This window comes from Eupeodes corollae, chromosome 2, assembly GCF_945859685.1.
Source record: "Eupeodes corollae chromosome 2, idEupCoro1.1, whole genome shotgun sequence".
In the NCBI taxonomy this organism is placed as follows: Eukaryota; Metazoa; Arthropoda; class Insecta; order Diptera; family Syrphidae; genus Eupeodes; species Eupeodes corollae.
In genome coordinates this window covers 101,772,241-101,795,488 of record NC_079148.1, presented here as the reverse complement: position 1 = coordinate 101,795,488, position 23,248 = coordinate 101,772,241, and the positions used below count along the sequence as shown (strand labels likewise).

The 23,248-nt window shown below is 28.7% G+C and overlaps 1 protein-coding gene across 3 annotated transcripts in view; it reads right to left on the bottom strand.

The window, feature by feature from the left end:
* LOC129946143 (nocturnin) overlaps positions 1-20,319 on the bottom strand; it is a 68,602-nt gene extending 48,283 nt beyond the window's left edge. The window contains exon 1 of one of the 3 annotated variants that reach the window (XM_056056212.1): positions 20,138-20,319. In XM_056056212.1, coding sequence (XP_055912187.1) covers positions 20,138-20,193 — 56 coding nt within the window. In that variant the 5' untranslated portion in view covers positions 20,194-20,319. Of the gene's footprint in view, positions 1-3,372; positions 3,739-10,399; positions 10,681-20,137 lie in introns of those variants that run through there. The other 2 variants (XM_056056210.1, XM_056056211.1) reach the window with 2 other exon arrangements.
* Positions 20,320-23,248: the final 2,929 nt, after the last annotated feature.

Genomic DNA, 23,248 nt, shown 5'->3' with positions numbered 1-23,248 from the left:
ATGATCGTTTTTTATTGATAGTACAGGTATAATTTTGTTAATTGAATCTAAGTTCAGATTAAACTGTTTAACCACACGAATTGAATTGAAAAGCTGAGGAAAACACTTTTAGATTTAACATGAACAACTTGTAATTAGCAGTTCTAAGAACCTCTTCTTAGTTAAAATTTTCAAATTGAAAAAAAAAATAACTATAATGGAAAAATATTTAGCAAATGTGGTTTTCAATTCGATTTTAATATGGCAATATTTTTACTTGGTTATCTACAAACAATTCTGTTTACTATTTTTCCCAACGTGACTTAGAAGTGTAAAGCTAATATCAACTACATTATGTAGATATTGGATTGAGCTTCGATTAAAAATATTTGCTCTTTGCTCATAATAAATCCATAACTAAGGGTTGTTTTTCTATTGGGGAAAGTCATTAATTCAATTATAAATATTTTATCAATTAAAAATCTTCAATATCAAATCGATGATGCTTCATTCATTATGAAAACTACTATACAAATCTATACATCTGTTATGTTTTTGATTTCAAAATGAATTGTGTAAACAAAATTAAACTAATCGCAAACTTTCTAAACGCCCACCTTTTTTATAGACAAAACGAATACTTAAGATTTATTGTTTCTTTTTTTAAGATCTTTTTTTAAACCATTGCAAGTGCTTCACTCTAGTTTGGTAAGTTGATTGTAAAATAATTGTTAATTACGTTTTGCGAAATGTGATGATTTAATTTTGATGAGAAATTCCCGAGAAACTCATTTTTGTTAAAGTGTTTCAAGCGCACCTACATTATGTATTTACAAATAGAGATTTTGAACTAGTCGTTGAAACGTAATTGTACCTAATGCTTGATAATTTATAATTATATGTACTACAGCTTCTAGTGCACTAATAAATTATAATAATACTTAGTCTTATTGTAAATTATGCTTTTAATTAGTAACGTTTTTTTTTTCAAGTTCAGGGTTTTGAGAATTCAAGACTTTATTGCTTTAATGAAAAATAGATATAATTAATTCATAGACTGAAGTGAAATGTGTTTTAGAAAAAGTCTGATAATAAAGTAAGGTTAAGGCTACAAGGCCGTCTCTAGTCACATATTAGGAAATGCTTAATATAAGAGTATTTTTACACTAGGTACCCAATATAAACAGAACAAAAATAGATGTTTTTTTTTAGATAGTGTTATCAACGCACGTTGTAATGAAAAGTTGTCAAACAGACCTCGTAATGTTTTATTTTACACCATTTTTTAATTCAACGTCGAGTTCGAGGGATTGATCGCTCAAAAGCCTTCTAAAAGACCGCTCAATGACATTTATTTGATATATTCTGTCAAATCACTCATTACTGGCTGCGTTCAATCTCAGACAGATAGGGTATACGGATACCTTTTTGTTAGTGTTTTACGTGTAAAATAACAGCTGATCAAAAACAGCTGAGATGTCAAAACGAGAATCCAAAGGTATCTAAGAATTTCTGGGGTATGTGGGTAACTGACAGAACAGCTGATTCAACACATGGTTGAATTGCAAGAAACTTGAAATTGGATTTCAGCTTTTTGTATTAATTGGTAAAGAAAAAGATACAAAATGTAAGGTGAAGTTGTATTTGAGGATGTTCTGTACATAATAGACGATGAAGAGGCTATTTGACTCCAAATTTTATAAGGTAATTATGATCTATTTTTTTAAACTTCAAAATTGACTTATGTATTAAAATGTTACGCACCTAGCAATTCATCATCGTCCGACGAATCTATTGAATTATCCATTAAATGTTTTATCTTACAACAATTTTGACTTCGAAACTTTAATGTTTTCCTCCTTTTCGTGAACAGCTGAAAGTAATTTTTATTTTTTGACAGCTATCTCAATACAGTTATCCAACTCGTTCAACAAGGTATCTAAAAATCCACCGATCCAAGATACCCTATCCAAAACATAGAGAACGCAGCCACTCTAAAAGCGTTTAAATTGTCACCAAAAAATATCTAGGAAGTTAAACAGCTGGTTGAAAAATTTAGTTGAAAGTGTATCAATTAATCGCTACAGCTTAAATTACTCTCTCATGTGACCCGTGGGTTATCGTTACAATAAAAATGCTCTATAATCTGCAGTTTCAGTCGTGTGGCTTACTTTGACATCTGTTTCAGTTATTTCAGTTATTTTTATTTTATTTTATATTACTTTATAAAATTTATAAGATCTATACAAGTTTCCATCTCAAGTTGTCCAATCGCGAAAAATAAAAATAACCAAAGATTTTGACAGTTGCAAAAAATTAAGACATTTTCTCAATTAAAGCGACATTGCATTTTCTTTTTTTTCTTGTATCTTTTGAGATTTAACAAACAGCTTTATAGGTTATACGACAAACATAATCTGTTTAATGAACATTTCAGTTAAACCACAAAAACACGACTCTCAAAAATATTGAATTTAAAAGTGGTCTGGAATAATTGGAAAGCTATCCATATTCACTTCTGGAATACCCTATAATCCCAGAGATCATAATTTGTAAACTGACTTCTTGAGTGTGTTCAGTAAAAAAAAGTGCGTTCAGATATTTTTAAGGTTTGAATTTTCTGTGATGGAATTAAATGTTTTTTTTTTTCTAAAAATGGTGGAATTTTAAATAAAATATTCTCCAAACATGTTTAAGATTTGTGTTAGTACCAAATGCTATAATAATGAATAAATGATTTATAAAGGTATATATTTTTGGAACGTGTACAACGATTTCCGATTTTAATCACATTTTTTCCGCACTCGCATAACAATTAAATTATTCCAAACATGTCTTAGGGAGGCATGGTTTCAAATAAACCATTCTGTTTAAAAAGTTAATATTATACTTATATTGAATGTTAATTAACATGGAAGTAAAATATATATTAAATTCTTCTTTTTGATATTTATGTATGTTTGTTTTAAATAAAAAGGAAGTTAAGAAGTCTTGTATACTCGTAAAATGTAAGATTTTGGTGAGTGGAATAATAAACCTGAGGTGGAGAATTGTTTGTTGAACTATTTATTGAAATAGTTAATAAATGCGATCAAGTTAGAAACTACAAAGCTATGCAAAAGATCGGAGCTATCATTATTAAGTTTTGTTGTATTAGAAAAGTACCCTTAGAACTGCATTTAAGAAATTATAGTCGATAGATTTAAATTATGAAAAACAGGTATCAATGGATAAACTCAACGAAAATGTCAACTAAACGTCAAAAATCAAATTTTAGGTTCTGATGTCAGATAAGAATTTGATCTGACTTTTAAAAATTCTTCGTAGGTAAATATTGAGAAAGTTTATCTACCAAAAATTATCTCTTTTTAACTTAAATGACATCAAACTCACATTAAGTATTTTTTTATCTTCTTCCTGCAAAAGTCATTAAACAATAATAAATGTTTATAATTAGCAACAAAGGCAGACATTGTGGGCGCTGATATGAAAAAATGAATTGAAACAAACAAGTCTAAAAGGTAGCCCAATAAAATAAAGTAGTAACTATTACAATTGCAATATGTATTGCATTGCAATAAATTATAAACCACACGCACAATACTGAATGACGCGACTATAAAAACTAACTACGCGTACGCCTCGGGCGCACCGAAGCTACGAGAAACACTTCGTAGTTGTCTGTCCATTGTCATTGAACTTATAATAAAATTAATTAAAAAAAAAAGATGCAATAAAAATTATTGAACAACACTTGGAATATAAATGATAAAAATAATATACAGTTAATTAAAACTAATAGTCAGTTGAAGCGTTAAAATCGAATTAAACAATAAAGAAAAAAGAATGCAAAAAAGTACAAAATAAATATTATCTACTCTTACGAGTCACGATCACGACCGACTACTTATTTATGTGATCGCGTTTATTTTAGTATTCTTCACTCAATAAAACGTAATTATTTTTGTGAATTCTATTTTGATTCTGAAATCCATAATCCGTTAAGTATACTATACGAACAGAACAAAAAATAAAAACAAACAGTTCATATTCACTTCCGATGTAAAAAGAAACGAAACAAAAATGGCGATAGAATCAGTATACCTTATCCACCTATACTTCATGTACAGCTATTTGTCCGGCAAAATGTCAGTTGGCAAAATGCCTGCCACCAATCTGTCATTGAAACTAATAATAGTTCTTGTCTTGTCTCTTTTGTACTTACTCGTAAGCTCAGCTGATTTATAGCTTGTTGTGTGTTTCGTTTTTAATTGAACATAAATGTTTGTAGACATAAACAAAAGAAGGCAGCGGCGGCCGTCTGTAAGTGCTGGGACAAAACAGTACAATTATGACTAAGTTAGTTGTTAAAACTAATTCTTCATATTATTCTTTAATTCTATTCTGACATAACCAACAATTAGAAGAACACATTTAAACTTGACATTGTGTTTGATTTAAGAACCAAATGCGGATGCTCTGTCGGCATAATGGGGCAACTTGCCAGAAAAAAATAATAACAAGTTCATTGCTAATTATGTGTTTTAACAAATCTAGTATGCCAGATGATATCGACATATTCTTAGAGATAATTTGTGTGTTCAGAACTTTGAACCAAATTGGATAGAATTTGACAGTTGTTAAAAGGTATAATCGAACATACCAAAATATTTACATTTCAATTTGAATGCGAAATTGACAGTTGTTGTTATCCTTTGGTTATACTAGAATGAGATAAAGACAGTTTTTACTGAATTCAGATTTTCGAACACAATATTCCGGCGAACAAATTTAATTGTGTTTCTGTGTTTGATCAGAATAGATAGATAGAAATAATGAAGTTATCTATTAAAAATTTTGTGAAAAAATGAAATTGCACAATCATTTCTTGATAAAAAATATACTTTTTTATTTCTTTTTAGGGCCAGTTATAGTTATCATTGGAATCGATCCGGAAACATATTTATTCGATATTTGATGGTGTTTCCCTTTGATAAGAAATGAAACTTATATACTGATCGATCGGAAATCACACAAAGAGTTTTGTTTGTGAAAAAAAGTGTAGTTGCACATTTATTTTTCTCTAAAAAATTATTTTTCTACTTTTTGGACGGAAATTTATTTTCCTGTACAGGTGATAACAAATTATTCCACTGATTTGTGTTCCAATTTCACGCAATTCCAGCGACAGATTTCTGTCAATAAACATTTTACGATTGATTTCAATGAGTAAATTGTTTCAATGACTCATTCTTGTTTCAATTCCATATATTTCCAATGACTAATTTCCAACAGAAAACATTTTCCTGATGGATTTCAATGAGAAACAATTTGTTCAGTGTTATGAATGTCAAAAAAATTACAATTATTGCTTTTAGTGGTGAAAATAAGAGAACTGGGTTTTCAAGATAATTTATAACAACATTACATACATATTTGTTTATAACATTTTTCCGATTTAAAGTTGTAAATACAAAACCTTTATTGCGTTTACACCTTAGGAAACTTGTTAGCTATTTACTTTGACGTTTAATACTTAAGCCTAGTACGCTGCTGATGCGAAACGAAAAACGCTGTGCTTTTCGTTTTTCAGTAACTCTGCTGATAAACGAAATGTGTCATTTTAGTGGATAGCTGTACTAGATTTCTTAGTACAATTCCCCACTCTTTTCGGTCTCAATTTAATTGCCCGGCATATTAATTGCTTGCGAAATTTTGACGTTTAATGTTTTTATTGAAAAAAAATTGTTTACTCTTGACTTTCGGTGTTTTGACTTTGATTTATATTTAATTTAAAATTTAAAATAAAATTAAAAAAAAAAAAAATTAATTCAGCCGTTGTGAGCCACTGAAGTAATATTATAGCTGCAGAAATGAAAAAAAACTATGTACTTACTGCTCAACAAAATGTTAATAAATAGAATTCTTTTCCACTTTTGTTTACCAGCAGCTGACTGTCAGAACTTGTCAATTGTTTTTGACAGCTGACAGAACTCTCCACAAATATTTTTCCGCTGTGGTTTTCGTTTTCATTTTGCTCTGCACTTGAAGACCGCCGAAAGAATTCGTTTCACTTCAGCTGCATACTAGGCTTTAAAAAGATATTCGACATTGAAAGCATTCAGCGCAATGTTTGTACATATAAATGGTCTAGTTCACTTTTCAAAATTTCATAAAGCAGATTAAAGGCAATGGCGCAAGTGGAGTGCAGTGGAGTTAACTTGACATTCAACAATTTAAGTGCAATACTAGGTAAATTATAGACCATTTTAAACCATCTTTATATTTAAACACTTGATTAAAATTTATAACTATCGAAACCCAATTTTATATTTTAAGTTTTGCACTGTCATATTCCTCAAAAATTCATTTCACAACATGTTTTTGGAGATGAAGATTTTCAACTTTTTGAAGATTTTAAGCTTTTTTGGAAGCCTAAGTATACAAAACACGAAGTGAAAATTTTACAGAGCAGGACTATAAAGATTTTTTTTAAGATTTAGAGTTGATAAGGCCATAGTTCGGTTTTCGGTCAGAAACATAGATGGAGTTAAACCCTACAACTAACCTTGCACTTTCTATTCCTGGACGATGAAGATTTTTTTTCAAGATATAGAAATGATAAACTCATAGTTCATAGATTTCTTGGTCGAAATCATGGAGCGAAACCTTCAACAAATCGTGGACTTTCTTTCCTAAATCACTACAAGTGCTCGTGATTCAAAGTGATGTTGCTAAGGCAAAATTGTAATTAAGGAAAAGATACTCTCTAAGCAGAAACATTATTATAATATCGCCTTGCATGGAATAGGACATTTAACTGTAGGAAAGATTATTGCACATATTTCAAAAAGCATTACTTCGTTACTATCTAATTTTATAATTTTCCCCTCATCAACTGAAGAATTTGACGAAGCCAAACAACACTTTTACAAAATTGCAAAATTCCTCAAGGTAATAGTAGCTAAAGATTGTACCCATGTTAAAATAAAGCGGCCAACTAGAACAGTGGAACCTGCTGTGGTTGGTCATTATATCAATAGAAAAAGAAACTATGAGCAACTTTACTAAATGATATTTCAACAAGGAAATTACTATTCACCACATTTTCAAGCCCTATATTTGCTAAACGTCCCGATCTTGACCGACGCGAGCTGCAAAATTATTGATATCTATTGTCGCAAGATAATGCGGTTCCCTACATGAGTCTCATATTCGGAACCATTGCCTTCTCAAGAAAAAACTAGAAGCGATCAAAAATGTTCATTAGGGTGTATTGTTATATTGCTTACCCCAATAAGAAATCCATGCAATCAGAAAGAAGAAAGATACAATAACAGTCATACTTCAACAAGGAGCAGAGTCAAATGTCTAAATGGGCAGTTGAAATCAAAGTTAAGGCCACTCTTAGATCAATTAGGAGTTGAGCTGGATACTGCAAAAAAAAAGTTACTGTTGCTGAAGCCATTCTCCACAATATATCAAAGGAACGAAGTATCCCATTTCTAAGTATCGAAGGTTAAACACCGAGGTCTTCACAAACGTTAAACTTATTAAATAACAAGAAGGGTATTCTAAAACACTTCGTTAATCAACATTTTTAAAAGATTATTGAGAAACAAACAATAAAACTATAACAACTTTAAAAATTAATTTTTAAATCTCAAAAAAAAACTTTTTTTATGAAAAATTTCAATGAGCGTAACAAATCAAAAAAGAGGTTGGGATGCGCGACCCACACTGATAACTTCCCATCCCGTCTGTCGATTTGTCTTGCTTAAAAGTCTGTCTAGATTTTATTTTTTATGAAAAAACGGACTGTTTGATTTTTATATAAAAATTACTGAATATCGAAAACAATATCTTCTGTGAAATAAAATAAGTTTGAAGCCAATATTTCAAAGTTTGGAAAGATATTTGAGTCGAAAATCAATTTTTACCAACTATTATACATTTTATTTAGGTTTTATTTTTTGTAAAAAAAAGCTGTCAATTCGATTATTTTTAAAATTTGTCATAATGTTGAAAAAAATGTTTTTATAAGTAAAAATTAGTAGCAAGCTATTATCTCAAATTTTTGAAAAGATATTCGAGTCGAAAATCATTTTTTACCAACTTATGTTAATTTTTTTCGGTTTTTAATTTTTTGTAAAAAAACTGTCGATTCCATTTTTTTCAAAATTTTACTGAATGTTGACAACAATATTTTTTGAAAGATAAAAGTAAAATAAAGCTAATACTTCAAAGTTTTAAAAAAGATATTTGAGTCGAAAATCAATTTTTACTAACTTTTTTTAATTTATTTTTTAGGTTTTTATTTTTTGTAAAAAAATTTTCAATTCGATTTTTCTCAACATTTTTCAGAATGTTGAAAACAATATTTTATTATAAGATAAAATAAGTTTGAAGCCTACATTTCAAGTTTTTGGAAAGATATTTGAGTCGATATTCAATTTTTACCAACTTTAAGTTATGTTTTTTTAGATTTTTATTTTTTATAAAAAAAACCATCAATTCTATTTTGCTCAAAATTTTATCAGATGTCAAAAACATTATTCTTAGTTGCGAAAAATAGTTTTGGAGATGAAATCATATTTTAGTCGTCAAATTTTGGAGGTGACAATTTTTTTTTCAGTTTTTTTGATTTATAAAAAAACCGTTAGAAGAATTTTTTCAAAAAATATACTTCTTTGAAATCACGTTATATAAATTTTCACCTTTTTTCAAACTGCTATGGTAAAAAAAACCACCAACGTTATTTTCTTGAGAGCCCTTTCTGCATCTTTCTGCCTTATTATCTGTGTAACAAAATTTATTTGAAGTCGCTAATGTCAAAATTTTCAATTTGAGAAATCGGACCCATTACAATAACTTCCTATGGGACGTTAATAAGACGTAGACAAACAGTTATTATGCGGCGGAAAATTCTTGGAAAACCATTTCGCTTCACAAGAAGAACAACAATACATTAAATGACAATTGACAGCTAAATTTTGTACTGAAAGTTTGTTACCTTAATTTTTCGAACTAACTGCCATTGTTTAAGGTGCGTTCAACAACTGTTTCTTAATGCAATGGTTTTAGTGCTTAATGTAAGTACATTAAATATTGTTCATAGTTCAGGAAAAGTTAGACAACTTTATTTAAGTTAAAAAGTGACACACTAAAGGGCCTTGCACATGAGGGCGAACGACGAACAAACGTGCTTTTTCAAAAATTCAATTTCAAACAAAAACACATTTAAATTATAAACAACCAATTGACTTTGACACTTACATATTTCAGGATAATAAAATTTGCATTTTGTTCTCAAAGTCAAGAAAATTTTGTAAAAACAATTTTATAGTAACGAATTGCAGTGTTGTTGCTACGAACTGTCAAACTCTACTTGCGTTCCACATACCATCCACACTGAATTAATTGTTCGCGCTTAACTTAACCTCAAATTTATACCACTCTTGTTTTGTTTGTTGAAAAGTATAATTATAAATTGACAATTCGTCGCTGTCTCCGAATAGAAATAAAGCTCATGTGAAAGACAAATCAAAATATGCGAACATCCATAGTTCGAAGCTCATGTGCAAGATGCTTAAGACCCTTAAAATAGGCTGTCTATAATTTTGCGATAATATTTGTAAACTCAATAGTTTTAATCGAATGATAAGGAGGTGATTACATTCCACTTATATCACATTATATTATCGATTACGATATGTCAAAAAAGTAGAAAAATAAGGGCTTTTCCTGGGGGCTTGGAAGACCTAAGCTGTTTTGATTTTAAAGCACTCATACAGCAGAAATTCACAAATCTCATCCACATTAATATTGTGTCATAAATCATAACAACAAAGTGTTTCTTGACAGTTGACAACGAGATATCACATACATATGCATTCAAACCATATTGCACTCGATCTGTGTATGATTTTACGTAAACCGATTCAATACCGATGCAAATCGGTTCATATCAAATAAAACTGGAAAATTCAGCCTATGAGTAATTTTTACTTGTTGTGTTATTATATTTTATAAATTGTAAACAGGACTCTGAACTCTGTACATATCTCGTTAATTCTCTTGAGTTTTTATTTTATTTTTTCTTTCTATGCTAAATTTCATAGAAATCACTTTGAATTGGGTTCAGTTCAGCGAACTTTTAATTGAAAAAAACAATTTTTTTTCCTTCACGTCAATGCCAAAATGGATAGTTTATTTTTTAAGAAAACAACAATAAAGATTGAGATTTTATGAGTTAATAATTGATAACAAAAGTCTGTTTGGAAACAAGGTCTTTGTTTTAAAAGATTGTAAGTTTTATCTTTTGATTTAATCACCGGTAGTTAACCACTTCACTAAATATGACTTTTTTATTCATTGAAATAATATTTTTTTTGTCAAATAAATAACTAAGAAGACTTACCATTCTTAGAACATGATAGTCTTTGAAAACATAGTCCAATAAAATAGATACAAATAACTTTTAAAAATTACACTTTAATTTTTTTTCACTTGGGATCTGTGTAAAGTAATTTTGATGTAAGTTTTATCAAAATTCACCATAAAAGTCCGTTTATTTAATTAATATTTAATGAAAAAAAAATGTTCAAAGTTCTTTATTCACAAAAATGCTTTTGATTTTATAGGATTGAATGAGTAAAATTGTTTCACCTTTATCGTTGTTTTGTTGGTTGTTTCACTTACTAGCGACTGAATTTAATTAAACCCGAGTCATTAAAATTTCTTCAATTTATATTGAATTGAGGTCTACTGATAAGAATCTCAGACCAGACTATGTGGGACTTCTTATCAGTTAGGCAATGAAATGTAAAAAAAAATTATAAACATTGAACAAAAAAAAAATCACACGAGGGGATTGAAATAAAATGTACTAAATGACGATAAGGAATATGCATCGTAAATTTGTAATGTTGTTTTATTGAATATACCAATATTCAATACATATATAAAAGGAAACAGTGGGGTGGGAGTTTAAATGAAAATAAGAAACTTATTTTTTTACATATCTGAAAAATATCAATCATATAAAGTTAGCATAATAAGTTTCAAACTTATAGACTTTTGCGGATGCTTGACATTGTCACAAAATTACGATAGCTTTCAAACTGAAAATTGGCGTCAGTAATTTTGTTTGGTATTTTACTGTTCCTAATATAGATATATAGACAAGCATCGGAAGTTTGAACGTTTTGGTTTGAACATTTATACAGATAAACTTACGAAAATATTAATCCTAAACGTCAAATTTCGTTTCTTTTGTCTCCGTTTTGCAAGAAAATCTTTTTGATCGTGTTTTTTTCAAAAAAATGCTGTTTTTAGTGGGACACATTTAGCAATAAACTTAACATCCATTGATTCACTCTTGAAAAGAATAGTTATTCTTATATATAAAAATGAAACCTCTTAATGGTTACCTTAAATGGTACCACATGGTGCCCAATTTTATTTTTTTTAAATAATAATTGCAATTTTTTCTAAAGCGAACATTTTTAATTAATTATTAATAATTATTACTTGCAAAAGTGATGACAAATTATAAAATTTCCAAACTTATCTTTACAACGAAAATTCATCTAAAAATTTGCACAACAACCTAATAACATTAATCAAAAGTGTAAATTTAATGTAAACATCGCGCCAGAAGACTGAATTGGAGCAGCTTTATTAGCCAAAGACAGGAAAAATCCCACTTAAACTGAATTTTAGACAGAAAAAAAATGTTTTAGAAGCTTTTCCATATTCATACATACATAAATAACTACCATAAATTGTAAACATTGCATTGTGTGCATAATTAAGATTCATGCAGTTAAAAAAAAAAAAACAATTTGTCTGGAAGGAAGTAAACAAAGTCATTAGGTGCAATATTATATTAAATTTGTCACGTTTTTGTTCATAATAATTATTTACAGATTAGAAATTGTTATTAATTTTTTTTTTTTTTTTATGAAATTGCAAGTAAGTTTCTGCTTGTTTTTAATTTATGAACTTTATGACTAAATTTAATTAGAAGAAATGAATTTTCAAAACTCTTATGGATTTGAAACTTAGTATTCTTTTATAATTGAAAATTGGTAAGTACTTCGAACAAGATCATATGTCATTTAACTGTGTCTTTAAAAGTTATTCTTGGTATATACATATAAATTCGTACTCACTGATAAATCAATCTAGATAACTAGATTAATTTAGCTTATCTGGTAGTCTGGGAACAGAATAAGAGGTTATCTTTATTTCAAATACGTATATTTACAAATATTACGGCAAAAAGGCTAATGTCCTGAAATTCTAAAATGTACTATGAATAATACAATATATTATTAAAAGTTCTTGATCGTCTTTTAATAAGTGGGCATATGACAGCATGATATCGCCTGATGGTACTGTACATAATGTGGCCAAACAGGTCAAAATTCAATTGTAATGTTCCTACTAACACATGATTTTCTTTGTTGCCGTGAAATAAGGCCAATTTTTAACAATTGGGCTTATTTCACTTTTGTATAGTGTAATTTCCCAAAATTGGGGTTATTAAACTTAAACAAAGTGAAATAAAGCCAAATTGGTTCAACAGTATATTTTGTAATTAATGCAAAGAAACTTTGCATACACTCAACTTCGCATCTACCCCAAATCCTGTAATGAGCCCAAGGGTGGTGTGGGCATACTTCACCATACAAATAATTTGGTCTTATTTCTCAAAAAAGTTTAGCCTTATTTCAATTTGTCAGACTACAAATTGTCTTAGCCTTACTTTTGTAAAGTATGATAAGACCAAGTTTTGAATGTTTGTCTTATTTCACGGCACTGATTTTTTTTTGAAAATGAATGCCCAACGTGTAATCCCTACAATTCGAATTTCCTTTTAAGGGAATTTTCAAAATAATAACTTTAAAATTTCAAACAAAACCAAGATTTAGTTTGGTAAGCCCAGGCGCATTCGCATTTTTTGTAATTACTTATAATAGAGTTATATATGGTAGTACCCATCGCATGGTGGATAGTGCGTTGGACTGATACGTGCAAGAGTTGGGGCAAGATGGTCAGCGTTGATCTTACCGGGCAGGGATTAGCAAGCAAAAGTGTAGTGAAATACCTCGGTATCTGATTAGATCAGTATTTATATTTCGGCAGGCATGTAAATGTTGATCTGACGAGGGCCAGAGGAGCCTTCGCTTTGACGAAAAGTCTGTTTAACAGCAGTCAGCTCGACCTCAGAGTGAAGGTAATTTACTACATGGCTCTCATACGGCCGATGATCGTTATTGGTTGTCCTGCGTCGTTCAATGTTGCCCCTTCATAGATGGAGAAGTTTCGGGTGTTCGAGCGGCAGTGCTTACGACGACACTGTACCAGCTTAAATCAAACAGCCAACTCTTCTTACGTGCATTACTTTTCCTATCAACGGGGCTCGAATTAACAGAATTGACAATTTCGTGATAAAACTCGTTCGAGGTCAGATTGCAAGAGCTATGTGTTCTACCAAAAATTTAATTTTCGGGGCGTTCTATCCAAACGACGAGTATTTTAAAAGTACACTCTTGAGCGGCTTCATTCCACCAGAAGCATTCCTTTTCTTAGATAAATGCGGTCTGATACAGGATAGATTGACAGTTTCGGGACATCGTCACATTTTTAAGTAAAAATAAAAAAGGATATTGATATTAGTTTTTTTTATTTTCTAATGAATACAAAAATAAATAAAATTGAATTGCAGTTAAATATATGTTAGGGCCGAAGGGCATTAAAATTAAGTATTATTGTTTAACTTAGAGTGTCCGTATGGGACCAGTAACTTATGGTTAATTGGGCTAGTTTTATGAATTTTTGGCTATCTTTAAAATAGTTTTAAGAATAAATGAATAAAAATGAATTGAAAGAAAAATGCGTTGTACTGCCTTGGGTTCGATCCCTGCCTATGCCATCTAAAGATTTTTTTTACGGGTACTGCCGCTTGCAAGGAATTGACAAAATCTTCAATAGTAATTCTAGGCATGAAAAAGTGCTTTCTCAAACTAGCCGTTTTTAGGTTCCTTCCATTCCTGACAACTATATTCGCACACAAGATTGGTTGAGTGTTGTAAGTCACTAGGCCGTAGTTCTCAACGGACAGTTGCGCCACCCAATTCATTTATATTATAATAGAGTTAGCTTGACTGAAGTCCTTAAAACAAGATTTTAACATAATCTATAATTTTGTAGCTATGGCCATTACAAGATGGGGGAAACATTATAGTAAAAAGTTGAGTAATGGTTTAACTCTCGACGTACTTTTATAAATTTACTCGGAGCAATAATAATAAATTTGCCTTTGTACCAATCGGTAATTTTCTATGGTTTTAGACTATGCTAACATTCTTATAAACTTGTGCTCATTCCACAGTCAGCATTTGAATTGAAGCATTACTCGTACAGTTCTTATTTTTGAAAGTAAATTCTCACAAATTCTTGAAAAAAAACAATATATATGTATATTGTATGTACAGTCCCTGGCCATATTATTAGACGCACTGCAGAATGTTTATAATTATTAGATTATTCGCAATATTTTCAACGTATGGTTACATTTTTATGCAAGATGAAGTTCCAATGCAACACAGCCCGGTCCATAAAATCTTATTTGAGGGAAGAAAGCCTCCCCCTGTTGAACTGGCCGGCAAACAGACCTGATATGAACCCAATTGAAAACGTGTGGGAGCTGATAAAGAGGGAAGTAGCTAAAGATGCGGTCACTTATTGAAAGAGTATTTCACGTTCAGGAAAAAGTCAAATCATGCATTGACAGTATGCCACGCAGAACTGAGCCTCTTATTAATGCAAAATGAGGTTCAACAAAATATTGAAAAAAATACAAAAATAACAACAACAAAAAACTTATAATATTGATTTGAAAAAAAATTCTTTAAATCTTTTACTTTATTTCTAGGAAGTAGTTTACATTTTGCATACAAAATTATTTAAATGCATTACAATATTCGAAAACCTGGTTAAAAAATCTGGAAATCAAAATTTTTCATAAAATCTAAAGTGCGTCTTATAATATGGCCAGGGACTGTATAGTATATATATAATGAAAAAATAACTAAGACAATTCTTTTAATTTCATTCATTCAAATTTGTTTGCTTAACTTGTTGTACATTATTAAAAAAAAAAAAACTTAAACATTTTCGATTATTAGACGAAAATCAAAATTAACAAAAGAAATGATCAATTTCTTAATAAAGAATAGTAACACTTTTAGCATTAGCAATTAAATAAAACCTTTCAAGCTTATAAATTATTTTCAGAGCGCTTTTCATTTTTCTTTAAATCTATAAAAAATGTTTTCATATCAAAATAATACTAAATAAAAGAAGCTGGGATGCGACCCACACTGTTAACTTCTCATCCTTTCTGTCGATTTGTTTTTAAACCTTAACAAAACAATATTTTGTGTTAGATAAATAATTTGAAGTCAATATCTTTCTTTGCTCTCCTAATAATTGAGTCAAAAAAATTTCTTATTAGATTTTCGTGTTTTGTTAAAAAAAGTTGTCAGTTGAATTTTTCTTAAAAATACAATATTTTTCATATGATGAAATAGTTTGATTTCAAAAATTTTGTAAACGAGATTTTTAGTCAAAAACCAATTTCTACCAATTTTAGTAGCATTTCTTGAAAGTTTTGATTTCTGATGTAAACAAATTTAAATTAGATTTCTGTTTTAATTTTTAACTTTAAAGTCAATACCTTCATTTGTTGACGATAATCGAACATCAATTTTTACCAATTTTGCATTAGATTTTTAGTAGATTTTAATTTGTATGATAAAAACTGACTGTTAAATTTTATAACGATTTTACAGAATTTTCAAAACTATTTTTTCTATTAGATGAAATTAGTTTAAATCCAATTTTTGAAAAGATATTTAAGTCGAAAATTGTTTTTTACTTATTTTTAAAAACGTTTTTTCTTTTAGGTTTTCATTTTTTGTAAAAAAAAAAAACTGTCTATTCGATTCCTTTCAAAATTTTACCAGATGTCAAAAACGGCAAAGAGTACGATAACTCAGGCGACAATATATTATAACGGAGTTTTTATAATGGTTATACTTACAATTAAGTATTATACGTTTTTTTAAAGCCAACATTCTGTTCTATTATCCAATTTTTAAATCACGTCTAGAGTCTAGACTATGCAAATTTAATATTAAACTCAAAATTGAGTAAAAAAGTTATAAAAAATTTAAATTTTTCAATACCAAAAATCAAAAAAATCAAATGGGGTGGCGCAACAGTCCGTTGTGAACCAGGGCCAAGTGACTTACAACTCTCAACAATTCCTGTGTGCGAGTACTGTTGTCAGGAATGGAAGGGACATACAATTTTAGGCCGAATCCGAACGAAAGCACTTTTTCATGACAAGAATTACTCTTGAAGGATTTGTCAATTCCTCGCAAGGGGCAGTACCCGCGAAAATTATTTTTTTTTTTAATTAAGGTGGCACAGACAGGGATTGAACCCAAGACCCCTTGCAAGACAGTCCAACGCACTAACCATCATGCCACGGGTACTACTATTTCTATCTATAATCTATTTTTCAATACCATAAGTTTATAATTTTTGTTTAAAATAATTTGTTGCTCTTATTAATTTTGCAATCAAAAACTGAAAACTAGATAATTTTATGTCTTTTAGTGTTTGAGAAAATTGAAAATAACCACATTTACTATTTTAATTTAATAACTATTTTTTTGCTTAAGTGGTTTTATTAACTTCCCATAAGAAGTTATTGTAATGGGTCCGATTTGTCAAATTGAAATTTTTGACATTTCTCGACGTTTCAAGGTCACTAGAGTCGAAATAAAAGTTTTTTAGAAAAATGTCTGTGCGTTCGCGACGTTTTTTTCGTCGTCCATCGTTCAAGAACCAGAAGAGATATCTCCATTTCAAATAAATTTTGTTACACAGATAATAAGGCAGAAAGATGCAGAAAGGGCTCTCAAGAAAATTGCGTGGGTGGTTTTTCTGCCATAGCAGTTTGAAAAAAAAAGGTGAACATTTTAGTTAACCCTAAATAACTTACGAACCAAAAATGCTAGAGACTTGAATTACATTTTATATAACATATTGTAACGTGATATCAAAGAAGTATATTTTTTGAAAAAATCGATTTAACGGTTTTTTTATAAATCAAAAAAACTGAAAAAAAAATTTTTCACCTCCGAAATTTTACGACTAAAATATGATTTCATCTCCAAAACAATTTTGTGCAACGAAGAATAATGTGTTTGACATCTAATAACATTTCGAGAAAAATCGACTTGACAGTTTTTTTTGTAAAAAATAAAAATCTAAAAAAAAAACATTACTCAAAGTTGGTAAAAATTGAATATCGATTCAAATATCTTTTTAAAAACTTTAAATTAAGGTTTAAAACTTATTTTATCTTATAATAAATATTGTTTTCAGTATTCTGAAAAATTTTGAGAAAAATCGAATTGACAGTTTTTTTACAAAAAATAAAAACCTAAAAAAAATTAATAAGAGTTGGTAAAAATTGATTTTCGACTCAAATATCTTTTCAAAAACTTGAGATATTGGCCTTATTTTACTTTTATCTTTCAAAAAATATTGTTGTCAACATTTAGTAAAATTTTTAAAAAATCGAATTGACAGTTTTCTTAAAAAAAATTAACAAACGTTGGTAAAAAATGATTTTTGAATCAAATATCATTACAAAAACTTGAGATAATAGCTTCTAACTAATTTTAACTTATAAGAAATATTGTTTTCAACATTAGGACACATTTTGAGAAAAATCGAATTGACAGTTTTTTACAAAAAAAAACTTAAAAAAAATGTATACAAATTGGTAAAAATTGATTTTCGACTCAAATATCTTTTCAAAAATTGATGAAATTGGCTTTAAACTACTTTTATCATTCAAAAAATATTGTTGTTAACATTCAGTAAAGTTTTGACAAACTTTTAAGCAAGACAAATCGACAGACGGGATGGGAAGTTATCAGTGGGGGCCGCAACCCAGCCTCTTTTTTATAGTAATAAGGGTAGGGTGTATGCCACATCGAGGTGTAAGGTTTTGGGGTGGGTACAAGAAAAATTAATTTATAATAAGTTTATCTTGATTTACATATATTCGATTATTACTTTCAAAAGAAGAAATACGTACATAAATACTTAAGCAATAAAAAAATAATTTAATTAATTATTTTGTTGGTAATTTTAAATTGTCTCAAATACTAGAAGACATAAAATTATCTAGATTTCAGTTTTTGATCAAAAACATATAAGAGCAATGAATTATAAAAAACAATAGTAGATAATTCTAACAGTTTTGAAAAATTACAGTTTAAACCCTTCTTTTAACTTTTGTTTGTCCAAATTAGGAGTTCAAAAAATTTTTTTTCAAAAAATATTCATAGTTTTGGCTTGATTTAAAAACAAGCTAATAGATAAAAGTGTTGGCTTTAAAAAAATGTATAAAACTTAATAGTAAGTATTAATACTATTTATTAATTATATTTTGCTTTTAACGTACATATTTTTTTAAACTGCATTTACCGCCTAAACGGGGGTAGATAGACCCTCTTTCCATAGTAAAAAATGATTATTTTTAACAGTTCTATACAAATCCGTCATTAAACTTTGTCACCTGAGTTATGGTACATTCTCCCAAAAACTTTATTCTGCGTTGTAGGAATAAACTATCATTTTTTGTTCGTAAAATATTCGAGGTGATTTTTTTTTATTTATAAAATCCCGTTACTTAACAACATAAAATCTTAAATATAATTTAAGTCTCTGGCGTTATTGGTTCGTAAGATATTTTGGGTTAACCAAAATTTTCACTTTTTTTTAAATTGCTATGGTAAAAAAACCACCCACTCAATTTTGTCTGAGATTCCTCTCTGCATCTTTCTGCTTTATAATCTGCATACCAAAATTTGTTTGAAGAACGATTGTACCGACGTAGGAACGTACCTACACACGCACGTTCAGACATCTCTCTAAAAAAATTTTATAAAGACTCAATGGACCTTAAAACGCCGATAAATGTCAAAATTTTCAATTCGACAAATCGGACCGATTACAATACCTTCCTATGGAAGTAATCAAATGCACTATTTTAAAGTGTAATTTTGTGTACAAAAAGTACTGAATGTCTATGTAACTATGCCGTTGCTTTAACTATTTGTTTATTTTGTTTCAAATCAATATTTAAATGTTTTATTTATTTTCTTTTAGGAACCATTTTTTGTAACTGTCTGTGTTTTTCTTACTATTAAAATATTGAAACCATACTATTTTACTGTTTAGTAATTTTTAGTCAAAATTTTATTGGCCTATGTACTATGAAATATTATTGTACATCTGTATTGATTAAACAAAATATCTACATAATATGTATCATCATGTTATGATTTAAATAAGTATGTATTTCAAAGTAAAATGCATGTTCCTAAAACTAGTTAATATGTTAAAAGTGACGTAAAGTTTTTTTTTTCAAAAGATGACAAACAATGTAAAATAGGAAAAGAGAACAATAATATTATAATAAATATGATAATAAACTATTTAAATTTTTTGTAAAAAAGCCTAAGTAAATTGTCATTATTCTTTACAAATAATTAAACTCTTAAAAATAAAATCTCTGTCGATTTAAGAGAAAATCATACCCAAACCTACACAACAGAATAAACAAATACTCATACTTTCTGTATACTAAAGAAAAAACTAAGAGTTCTTACTGAGCGAATAAAAAGCTTACACATTTCTATCTACTGTCACTTTTCCGTTACATTAAAACAAAGTAAAACTTTTCATTTTAATAAAGACTCTCTCGTTGAGAAGTACCTTCACATAAACACAATATGACCTATAAACTTTACGTTAATTAAGTTTAAAAAAGAAAAATCATTAAATAAGTTCAGTTTAAAGTCAATTTAATAAATATAAAATCTGTCATTTGTCACATGCTGTCACTTTCATTCCATGAACTACCATAAGATGGCATTTGAAGTCCACAAGAAAACAGAAAAAAGAACGAAACTACATACTGAATTATGTGAATTTCAAAGCTTGCGCACTGTGATCATTAATTTATTCACCAATAAAATCCGAGAAAGTATCTACTTACAGCTGCCAAAATAATTTGAATAAAATCATACACGTTGATATTATGTACTTGAACATAGTTTTTGTGAGTGGGAAGCAGATTGATTTCTTGATTATTTTTATATTTTTCTTTTTTTGACATCAAACACAACCAAAGACTTCGTTCTGAAATATTTATACAAGTAGTCACTTATGGTATTAGAATATGAACCCACGTGGATGAGAAACAACAATTAAATTGAAATATACTAACTAATTAGCTTTTCGCAGCTGATATGGAATTTGGTTTTGAACTTCGTCTTGTTTGTTTAGAGGCTATGCGCTGATTGAGTTGAAATCAGTGTTGTCGCCTTTTTGAAAGGTAAAACAAAACAGTAACATTTATTTCGTAAAACCACAGCTTGTGTGGTTTTTGGGAATTGTCAAATTTTATGTCTAACAATATAGAAATTCATATTAATAAACATCAAATTAATTTGATTTTTAAAGTATTTTCAACTTTATGTAAATATTTAGACGTAGAATGCAGATTTACTTTCGATCTAGAAGAGTTCATGTTGATTTTTAAAATGACAACCAAAAATTGAGAACAAAATCATATGACAACTATCAAATCAAATTTGACATAAACCGGTGTTACCAATTTAAATTTTTACTACGTTATTATAATGTAATCTGTTTGGTAAAACTGATTCAACAATAAGGGCATTTTTTAGAGTGTTAAGAAATATTAAATAAAATTCTGTTTAGGTACCTATTTTTTGGTATGTAATTTGATAATCAATTATTTTCTTAAATCTATGCACATAAATCCTTATTTTTTATAAAACAGTTAACGAACTTTTATTGTCATTTTGTATATGATTTTGTTTGTAGTGGAAGTAACCATCAGAAATGAAAGCTCATAAGTCGAGAACTACTTTCGACATCATTGCACTTTTTGTTGTTATACTCACTCTCATATAATTAATTTTCATTCTCAAAAACACACTTTGCTGGTACTCTTAAATATGCAAGCTTTTTTTAAAAGACTCTGTGGCAATTTGACATGCAGAACGCCGAGCCGAGCCTTGCGAAAAAAGTTGAATGAAAGTTAACTTTAATAAAAACAAATATCGTCTTACCTATATTTTTGTATAAGATGCTGTATATTTTCGGGATAGGACATTTCAAAGCCACAAAGTATACAAGACTAATAGAAGAAATGTAAGCATATATGTACTTTGGTCTTGGAAGGTATAGGAACTATATTTGTGATGAAGGTATCATGTTTGATCAATAAGTAAGGAAAGGAATAATAATTGAAAATACAAAACAAATCTTTATCCGAAAAAGCTGAATAAAATTTTGAAAGGGTTCAAAGTGATAATAATGTTTTATTCTATTTAAATCTGAGAAAAGACACCAATCTTCTGAAAGCTCTAAAAATATTTAAGAAAAATGCTGACGTAGTTATTTATATTTAATATTTTCCTTTAGGGTTAATTGAAGCTACTAATATCTCCAAAACAACCAATGTGACCGTCTGTGGTAACTTTCAATTTGTTGAACGCCATAAAACAATTAATGGAAACATTTACTCCCAACGACAAATTGGCATTACATGGAGAATATTCAATTTTGTTCATTTTATTTTAGTTCAAACAAGAATCATGAATTGGTAAGCTTAAGCTTTATGTTTTAGACAATCTAAATACAAAATTTAAAAAGAGGCTGGGATGCGACCCACACTGATAACTTCCCATCCCGTCTGTCAATTTGTCTTGCTTAAAAGTTTGTCTATATGTATTTTTACCGAATTTGCGCACTATTTTTTGTAGATTTTATTTTGTATGAAAAAAACGGACTGTTGGATTTTTATATAAAAATTACTGAATATTGAAAACAATATTTTCTCTGAAATAAAATCAGTTTGAAGTCAATATTTTTAATTTTTGAGAAGGTATTTGAGCCGAAAGTAAATTTTTACCAAGTTTTAGTAGGTATTGTTTTTTTTTAGAGTTTTATTTTTTGTAAAAAAACTGGCAATTCGATTTTCTTAAAAATTTTATCAAATGTTGAAAACAATATTTCTTATAAGATAAAATTAGTTTGATCCTATTATCTCAAAGTTTTTAAAAGATATTTGAGTCGAAAATAATTTTTTACGAACTTTTGTTAATTTTTTCTTCGGTTTTTAATTGTTTGTACAAAAACTGTCAAATCGATTTTTTTCAAACTTTAAATGAATGTTGACAACAAGATGTTTTGAAAGATAAAAGTAAATTAAAGCCAATATCTCAAAGTTTTGAAAAGATATTTGCGTCGAAAATCAATTTTTACCAACTTTTATAAATTTTTTTTTTTTAGGTTTTTATTTTTTGTAAAAAAACTGTCAATTCGATTTTTTTTAAACTTTAACTGAATGTTGACAACAAGATTTTTTGTAAGATAAAAGTAAATTAAAGCCAATATCTCAAAGTTTTGAAAAGATATTTGAGTCGAAAATCAATTTTTATCAACTTTTATAAATTTTTTTTTTAGGTTTTTATTTTTTGTAAGAAAACTGTCAATTCGATTTTTCTCAACATTTTTCAAAATGTTGAAAACAATATTTCTTATAATAAAATAAGCTTGAAGCCTAAATTTCAAGTTTTTGAAAAGATATTTGAATCGATATTCAATTATAATTATACCTGTTTGGTATCAGGTTACAATATATTATAAAAAATTTAATTCAAATCTCTAGCGTTTTTGGTTCGTAAGATATTTAAGGTTAATATTCACCTTTTTTTCAAACTGCTATGGTAAAAAAACCACCCACGCAATTTTGTTGAGAGCCCTTTCTGCATCTTTCTGCTTTATTATCTGTATAACAAAATTTATTTGAAGTCGATATCTCTTCTGGTTCTTGAGCTATGGACGACGAAAAAAACGTCGCGAACGTACGGATGTATACGGACGTACAGACGTACGGACGTACAAACGTACGTACACACGCACGCACAGACATCTCTCTAAAAATCTTTTATTTCGACTCTAGGGACCTTCAAACGTCGAGAAATGTCAAAATTTTCAATTTGACAAATCGGACCCATTACAATAACTTCCTATGGGAAGTTAAAAATAAAAACAAATTTTAATTTATTAATGT